Source organism: Triticum urartu, chromosome 6A (genome assembly GCF_056163025.1).
Source record: "Triticum urartu cultivar PI428250 chromosome 6A, HENAU_Tu73, whole genome shotgun sequence".
Lineage (NCBI taxonomy): Eukaryota > Viridiplantae > Streptophyta > Magnoliopsida > Poales > Poaceae > Triticum > Triticum urartu.
Genome location: NC_141878.1, coordinates 95,931,394 through 95,940,392, shown reverse-complemented (window position 1 = coordinate 95,940,392; position 8,999 = coordinate 95,931,394). Strand labels below are relative to the sequence as shown.

General features: G+C 55.2%; 1 protein-coding gene across 1 annotated transcript; it reads left to right on the top strand.

The window, feature by feature from the left end:
* Nucleotides 1–1,769: 1,769 nt before the first annotated feature.
* Nucleotides 1,770–2,518, top strand: LOC147964195 (uncharacterized). Its single transcript, XM_087529873.1, has 2 exons — nt 1,770–2,156; nt 2,189–2,518. Exons 1-2 carry the CDS (start codon nt 1,770–1,772, stop codon nt 2,516–2,518), a joined length of 717 nt encoding a protein of 238 aa, XP_087385999.1.
* Nucleotides 2,519–8,999: the final 6,481 nt, after the last annotated feature.

Below are 8,999 nucleotides of genomic sequence, written 5' to 3'. Positions count from 1 at the left end.
ACTGAGATCCACCGGTGCGTTGGCATAAGGCGAGGGGTTGACCATGAAGGTATTTATTTCTAATGAGGGTTAACCAGAGTCCCCCCTCCCCATTGGCGATCATCCAAAGCCAACGGGTCAGGAGAGCAATACCAAAATGTGGAATAGTCCTCTGCTTTGTTCTGAACAACTTCAATGGCCACTAATGATCCCAAGATGTAGACCTCAGATCAGGTTTTGGGCATGGGCCATGGATGGCATGGAGTCATCTACTCGCTGGGAACAAGCTTATTTTCAAGGAGGGAGGAATACGATGCTTCGAGCGGATTTTGTTGACCATGTTCATCTTAGCTACAACTACTACTTTAACGATGCTCATTATATTGTCCAAGACTGCACCGACCTCTGTGACTACCACGAAGACTACCATGGCGTCCCAAACAAGATCAAGGAACTCCATAATCCATGGAATCTAGTCCATGTTTGCCACCACTACTACCTTGGCACTTTCCATGCGCAAGTCTCCATTGGCTATGACTACTACATCAACATTGCCTACTTCTTCAGTCTTGTTCAAGACCTCTTGATTCATCACTACTACCACGAGGACTACCATGGCGACTGGTGGGATCGAGGTTCTTCAAGCCCCCTGGGATGGACGCAGATTTTTTGAGCATATGCACCCAGGCCAATCTATCTTAGCTCTTCAATATTACTTTGAGATCTGTGCTATACAACTAACATTTTACATGTAAATTTCTCTCTTTTGTTTCTCTCATATAGAACATGTCTTGAATCTCAAACTTTGTAGCACAATAAAGCTTCCTAACTAGAACGTGAGATAAAACTTTCATATTTTTTGGTCCGGCATAAATTGTAAAAATAAGATTTTTTTAACCAAAAAAATATATTCTTATTTTGTATATTTATATTGGATGAAAAAATCTGAAAGTTTTATCACAGATTCTAGATAGAAAGCTTTGTCGTGGTGTGGAAGTTTGAAGTTCAAAACATGTTCTATGTGAGAGAAACAAAAAAGAGAAATGTGCTTGCACAAATCGTGATGCAAAAAATGGATGGATAGGATAGACGGGCCTGGGTGCAGGTGCTCTAAAATATCCCTCCCCCCCGGACCCCTGGAGTGTTCTTCGTGGCAACGGCTTGTGGGCAAGTCATGTTTCAAGGAGGGAGGAGTGTTAGCAACCCACTGCTACTATGCCAGTACATGACCACACACAACCCAGGCCAAGTCGCCGAACCACAAGAGTGGTCATATGTGTTCTGGCCCGTGAAGAAAGGGAGCACGTCCTCTCTACTTAAGCCTGCATCCACCTATTGACGTTGTTGAACATATGGTTTGTGCATGTATATTGTATACCTCGGTCCACCTCCTAGTCATTGTACAGTTGAGGTTGTTCCCACTTTGTACTCCATATATACATGCACTATGCACCGATCAATACATCGAGTCGCATTGCCAAAACTTTCGTTTCCAACATGGTATCAGACCTCCGATCCTAAACCCTAACCCTCTGCCGCCGCCGCACCACGCCGCTGCTATCACACCATGCCGTCGCTGCCGCCGTGTCTCCACGCTGTCACGCCGCCACCCGTGTCCAGCCGCCGCCCACTCCACGCCTGGCGGCCACCCTAACCCTAACCACGCCCTAACCGCGCCGCCACCCTAGCAGCGCCGCCCCTCACCGCGCCGCCTCTGCCATGCCACGCCGCCTCTCCCTCGTCGCGCTGCCCTCCCCGTGCAGTGCTGCACCACCTCCCCTCCCAGACCCATGGCTTCCCCCGGTTCCTACGGCACCACTCGCACCAACCGCACCACCCCATTCGCCGGCCCCGACCCCGTCATCATCCGCAACCTCAACATCCTCGGTCGGGTTCCCGTCGTCCTCGATCATCTCACCTCCACCTACTATGCCTGGAAGACGTACTTCTCCCTTGTGTTCCGTGAGTACAATCGGGATCACCTTGATGGCTCCGTGGATTCTCGGTTCATGGAGGACGATGAGGAGTGGATGACCATCGACGCCACTCTCATCCATTGGTTCTACACCACCATCTCGAAGGACCTCTTCCACACGGTGGTCTCTACCGAGAATGACGCTCATGCCGTCTGGACCAAGCTCAACGGCCTCTTCACCGACAACACACTCCAGCGCAAGGTTTTCTTGCACGGTGAGTTTTTGGGTGCCAGCAGCAGGACTCGTCCGTTGACGATTATTGCATGCGCCTCAAGAAGCTTGTTGACGAGCTCCGTGACCTCGGTGAGAAGATCTCCGACGAGCTCCTTCTCAGCATACTCATCGCCGGCCTGAACGACGACTTCGGGAACGCCGCCTCCAACATCCCCCTCATCACCAACCCGACTTTCCCCAAGATCGTGGTGTACCTGAAGCTGGAGGAGAGGAGGATGCAGATGTCGCATACAAGGGCCACTCACATGGCCCTCACCGCCGGTACCCGCGGTGGCATGCCGCCCACTGCCCCAGGGCCTCAGTCGCGGCTTGGACCAGGCCCCTTCTAGGCGCCACCGCCGCCCGGGTTCCCCTACCCGCAGCAGCAGCCGGCTCCGCAGCCGCCACTCGCCGAGTGCTGCGGTAGCCACCGTGGCCGTGGCGGCCGCAAGCAACAACAGTAGCTCCCGCCGGCGCCCTGGCAGGCCGGCCAGAACCCCTGGACGGGGGTTGTTCACACGTACTCCATGCCCGTACCACGCGCCCCGTCCCCGGCTTCTTCGGCGCCCGCCCGGCCTCTCATCAGGCACTTCGCGTGGCTCCTTAGCCGTGCATGCCCGCACTGCCCTACGGCCCCTCCGCGGCCTATGGACTGCATTCGTCCAGTGAGTACCCACCGCTCCTCGCGGCGTCGCCCCCACAGCCGCAGCCGTCAGCTCCGGCACTCCCACCGATGCCTTGGGACCCCGAGCTTCTAGCGGCCCTCCACACCGCCCCCATGCCACAGCAGTACACTGGCGGTGGTGACTGGTACAAGGACACCGGAGCCACGACTCACATGGCCGCCAACCACGGTAACCTTATTGCCACTCACCCCATTCACACCGTTGCTCGCATTACCGTGGGCGACGGTTCCTCCATGCCCATTACTCATGTCGGTCATGCTGCTTTTCCATCTAACTCCATGCCATTATATCTTTCTAACGTACTTGTCTCTCCTGACATCATTAAAAACCTTGTTTCCGTTCATTCTCTTACACGTGAAAATCCCATCACCGTTGAATTTGACATGTTTGGCTTTTCTGTTAAGGATGCCCGTACCCGGATGGTGCTCCACCGATGTGACAGCCCCAACGAGCTCTACTCGGTCCACTCATCCACCTCCTCCATCGCGGCACCCATGGCACTTTCCGCCGGAGTGGACCTTTGGCATGCCCGTCTCGGCCATCCCAACACCGGCACCCTTCGTCATATTCTTTGGAGTTTTTCCTTCATGTATAATAAGATTGACGATCACACCTGTCATGCTTGTCGCCTCGGCAAACATGTTCTTCTTCCTTTTAGTACTTCATCGCATGTTGCATCATACCCGTTTGAGTTAATTCATAGTGATGTTTGGACCTCTCTTGTTGCAAGTAACACGGGCTATCTTTATTATCTTATTATACTTGATGATTTTTCACACTATGTGTGGACCTTCCCGTTGCGGCAAAAGTTGGATGTTGTTGCCAGTCTCACCATTTTCTACTCTTATGTCTCCACGCAGTTTGGGCGTCCCATCCATGCGTTGCAAACAGACAATGGGAAGGAGTTTGATAATCTTGCGATCTGCAACCTTCTCGCCACACACGGCAGGATTTTTTGTCTCACTTGCCCGTACACTTCGCAATAGAATGGTCGCGCTGAGCGCGTGCTTCTCACTCTTAATGACTGCACCCGCAGGCTTCTCTTCCACGCTAACGTGCCACCACGTTTTTGGCCCGGCGCGCTTGCCACCGCATCACTACTCATCAACATTCGTCCATGTCGCACTCGCATGAATTTTGCACCTCATCACCTTTTGTTCGGCACGCCACCCTCCTACGCTAAGCTCCGCATCTTCGGTTGCTTGTGCTACCCTAGCATCGCTTCCACTACTCCGCATAAGCTCGCACCTAGGTCCTTGGCCTGCATCTTTCTCGGCTACCCCCCCAACACCAAAGGCTACCGCTGCTATGATCCTATCTCACATCGAGTGATCACTCCCCGACACGTTTACTTTGCTAAGATGGTTTTTCCGTTTTAGCAGGCACCCTCGGACGTTGCAGCATTGCCCGCTGCCGGTGATGGCCGCCCACGTGCTTCTCTTGAGCTACCTCCCGGCTTTGAGGGCACCCCCCGTGCCACGGGTCGAGTTTCTCCCGGTTCGGCTGCCTCAGGGGCCGCACCCCCCAGGCGCTCGCCACGCCCTTGGTGTCCCCGGCGCCCCTCTTGGTGTCCCCCGCGGCCTCACCCACGGCCTTGCCCGTGGCCTCGGAGGCGGCGAGCTGTTCTTCATCATCACCCGCCACCGCCCCGAACCCGCTGCACCGCTCGATGACTCGCTCTCAGGCTGGCACTCTCCGCCCGAGCACGCGGTATACTAGCGATGCTTACCTTCTCGCTGCTTCCGTTTCATAGCCGTCCCCTCTCCCAGCGTCAGCTCGAGCCGCCCTCTAGGATCCTCATTGGCTCGCTGCGATGTAGGAAGAGTTTGACGCTCTCGAGCGGAACCGCACCTGGCAGCTCGTCCCTCGGCCGCCTCATGCCAACATCATCATGGGCAAGTGGTCTTTTGGCACAAGACTCATCCGGATGGCACTCTCGAGCGCTACAAAGCTCGCTGGGTGGTTCGGGGCTTTCGGCAACGTGCAGGCGTGGACTTCACTGACACTTCTGCCCCGGTTGTTAAACCGGGCACGATCCGCACCGTGCTTCGGTTAGTCGTCTCCCGAGCTTGGCCTATGCATCAGTTGGATGATTCCAACGCCTTCTTGCATGGCCACCTCGCTGAGCAGGTGTTCTGTGAGCAGCCCACCGGCTTCGCCGATGCCACACATCCAGACCATGTGTGCTTGCTCTCCCATTCCCTTTACGGGTTGAAGCAGGCGCCTCGGGCCTGGTACCAGCGCATCGCTGCGTTCCTGCAAATGCTCGGATTTACATCCACTCGCTCTCATGCGTCCCTCTTCATGTACCATCACGGAGTTAACATGGCCTACTTGCTGTTATATGTCGACGACATCATCCTGACGGCATCCACTGCCGAGCTCCTTCAGTGGCTCACTGCTCGTCTTCGCGATGAGTTTGCCCTCAAGGACTGTTGGGGAACGCAGTATTTCAAAAAAATCCTACGATCATGCAAGATCTATCTAGGAGATGCATAGAAACGAGACGAGAGTGTGTGTCCACGTACCCTCGTAGACCGAAAGCGGAAGCGTTTAGTAACTCGGTTGATGTAGTCGAACGTCTTCACGATCCAACCGATCCAAGTACCGAACGTACGGCACCTCCATGTTCAGCACACGTTCAACACGATGACGTCCCTCGAGCCCTCGATCCAGTTGAGGATGAGGGAGAGTTCCGTCAGCACGACGGTGTGGCGACGGTGATGATGAAGTTACCGGCGTAGGGATTCACCTAAGCACTATGACGATATAACCGAGGTGTTGAACTATGGAGGAGGGCACCGCACACGGCTAAGAGATTATCCGTTGTACTTATGAGTGCCCCTCCGCCTCTGTATATAAAGGGGGGAGGAGGAGGTGGCCGGCCAAGGGGGGCGCGCCATGGGGGGGTCCTACTAGGACTCCGTTCCTAGTAGGATTCGCCCCCATCCTATTCCAAGAAGGGGAAGGAGGGAAGGAGAGGGAGAGGGAAACGAAGGGGGGCCGCGCCCCCTCCCCCTAGTCCAATTCGGACTGCCCTTTGGGAGGGCTCACACCACCTTGTGGCCTTCCCTCTCCTACTCCCATATGCCCCATTAGGGCCCATAACTTCCCCGGGGGGTTCAGGTAACCTCTCGGTTCCCTGATAAATATCCGAAACGTCCCAAAACCTTTCCGGTGTCCAAATACCTTCGTCCAATATATCAATATTTACCTCTCGACCATTTCGAGACTCCTCGTCATGTCCGTGATCTCATCCGGGATAACAAACAAACTTCGGTCATCAAATCACCACTACAAAAAAAAGACACATCCATGACATTTTGGGCCGAACGAATTTTTTTTCTATCATACATATGCCACTTCTATGACGATAATTGTGACAAAACCCGGTATCATCATAGATGTGGTGGGCTCCTACTTCTATGCCAAAAAATCATGATAGAAAATGGGCTTTTCGTCCTGGGCGGGCCGGAGACGCAGCTGCATGACATTCTTTGGGCCATCCATGACGGAAAAAACTATGGTAGAAGCGAGGGGAGGAAAATTTCGGGGAGTTCCCGGTTACGGTGGGAGGTCGGGGACCGAGCGATGCGCGTTTCTCTCGTACATGTACGCGCGTGTGTGTGAGGCGTTGGCTCTAACTGAACCCGAGCGAGGCGTTAGGCTCTAACTGAACCCGAGCGATTGCACTGTAGGCTACGCGTTACTGAACCCGAGCGATCAATCGATGGATGTTAACTGAACCCGATCGAGCGATTCCTTCGCCACTGCTGCTAACTGAAGCCGATCGATGCTGCCTCTGGGATGAACAGTGAGTGTTGTGTGTGTGGGGGGGGGTGGATGAACAGTGAGCGGTGGCGTTGCCTCTGGATGAACAGGACCCCGTGGTGTGGTGGAGGGGTGGATGAACAGTAGACGGTGGAGGGGTGCCCGTGGAGGGGTGGTTGAACAGGACCCTGTGGTGTGGAGGGCTAGATGAATAGTAGACGGTGGAGGGGTGCCCGTGGAGGGGTGGTTGAACAGTAGCCGATGGAGTAGCGCGCGGTGGAGGTTGGATGAACAGGAGCCCATGGAGGCTGGAGGAGGTCGATGGTAGCCCATGGAGGCTGGAGGAGGTCGACGGTGGAGATGAACAATATCCCGTGGAGTCCCGTTTTGCAGTACGTCACACCCCTCCCGATGAAGAGGACCCCCGTTTCGACCGTAGCGCTCCAACACAAGTCCGTTTCGTCCGTTTTGCGGTACGCCACACCCCTCCCGATCAACAGGACCCCCGTTTCGACCGTAGGAGGTCTATTTCCTCCATTTTGCGGTACGCCAGAACCCTCCCGATCAATAGGACCCCGTTTCGAACGTAGGAGGTCTGTTTCCTCCGTTGTGCGGTACGCCAGGCCTCGTTTCCATCGCCTGTTCTGTCCAAGCCCTCCCGATGAACACGACCACGCATTCCGTTCAGACCCAGCCGGTTGGCTCCCACGCGTTCCGTTGCTTCCCGATGAACACGACACATTCCGTTGCCTCCCCACGAACACGACGCATTTCGTTGCCTCCCCATGAACACGACGACGATGCTGTTTCTCCGTTCCGACCCAGCCATGTACACGAGCCCTGGCCGTACGTATGCGTGAGTAGGCGTTCGAGACCCTGCCCGTATGTACGTATGTGGCCGTATTTTCTTTCTTGCACCCTGGCCGCTGTATGTACGTGTACATGCTACGTGCGTGCCTCTACTACGACACGTATGCGCCTCTACTACGACACGTGCGCGCCTCTACATCGACCAGTATATATGTACGTACACGTTCCTGACCAGAATGGCAACGCTACGTATGCTTCGACCAGGTGGGTCCCGACTATCAGGCACTTCCTTGCCTGCGAAGATGTAGCTGGTGGGTCCCAGCAGTCAGGGGGGCGAATCGTTTTGTTTTGTTTTTGCCCGGACGCACTCCCTTGTGTGCGAAGATGTAGCTGCTGGGTCCGAGCAGTCAGGGGGGAATCGTTTTGTTTTTTTACCCGGACGCACTTCCTTGCGTGCGAATATGTAGCTGGTGGGTCCCAGCAGTCAGGGGGGCGAATCATTTTTTTTCGGACGCACTTCCTTGCGTGCGAAGATGTAGCTGGTGGGTCCCGACAGTCAGGGGGGCGAATCGTTTTTTTCGGACGCACTTCCTTGCGTGCGAAGATGTAGCTGGTGGGTCCCAATAGTCAGGGGGAAATGTTTTTTTCATGAAATACGGTGGCCCGTCCGGTGGGTCCCTGCTGTTAGGTGGAGGAACAATTATTTTGCGCGTAATAAGGAGGCACTTCCTTGCTGCGGCCGTGGACCCAGCTGTCAGCCTCTCCATGTACAGTCCACGTCCGATGGAAGCCATTCCTTGACCACGTTGACCACGCCGCGCCGAGAGCACCGGGGTGGTGGATGACGGCGAGGCCTAGGAAGGGGACGACGCGGAGCCGGGGAAGACGCGGCAGTGGATGCCCATGCGTAGAGGAGTATGAGGGTTCACTCGTTCGGCTGCAGTGTGAGGTTGCCGTCGCCGCAAAATAACAGGGGGTGTGGGTGCGTAGAGGGATGGCCTAGCAAGCGGTGGGAGTAGTAGGGGGTGGTGAGGCCTCCGCGGCATCACAGCCGGCCACGGGCGGCAGGAGCAGGCGGCACGACCGGCGCTGCTTTGGGCGACTGGAGCAAGAAGACCAGAGGTTGAAGAAGCACTATGGCCGTTGGATGGACATCGTATGGTCACTGGAGCTAGAATCATTCATATATTGACTAAAGTTGACAAAGGCCTCCGTCCCAGTCAACTTAGTAGGCCCACAAGTCAGCCTCCCACCAAGGTGGGTCCCAGGTAGCAGGGGGTATTCATTTTTTGTGTGTAATAAGGAGGCACTTCCGGCGGGTCCGAGCTGACAGCGGGGGGAACGTTTTTTCGCGAAATATGGTGGCCCATCCTGTGGGTCCTAGCAGCAAGGGGGAAACATTTTTTTTTCGCGAAATACTGGTGGCCCGTCCGATGGGTCCCTGCTGTCAGGTGGAGGAATAATTATTTTCCGCGTAATAAGGAGGCACTTCCTTGCGGCTACCGTGGACCCAGCTGTCAGCCTCTCCACATACAGTACTCTTCCGATGGAAGTCGATCGTTGA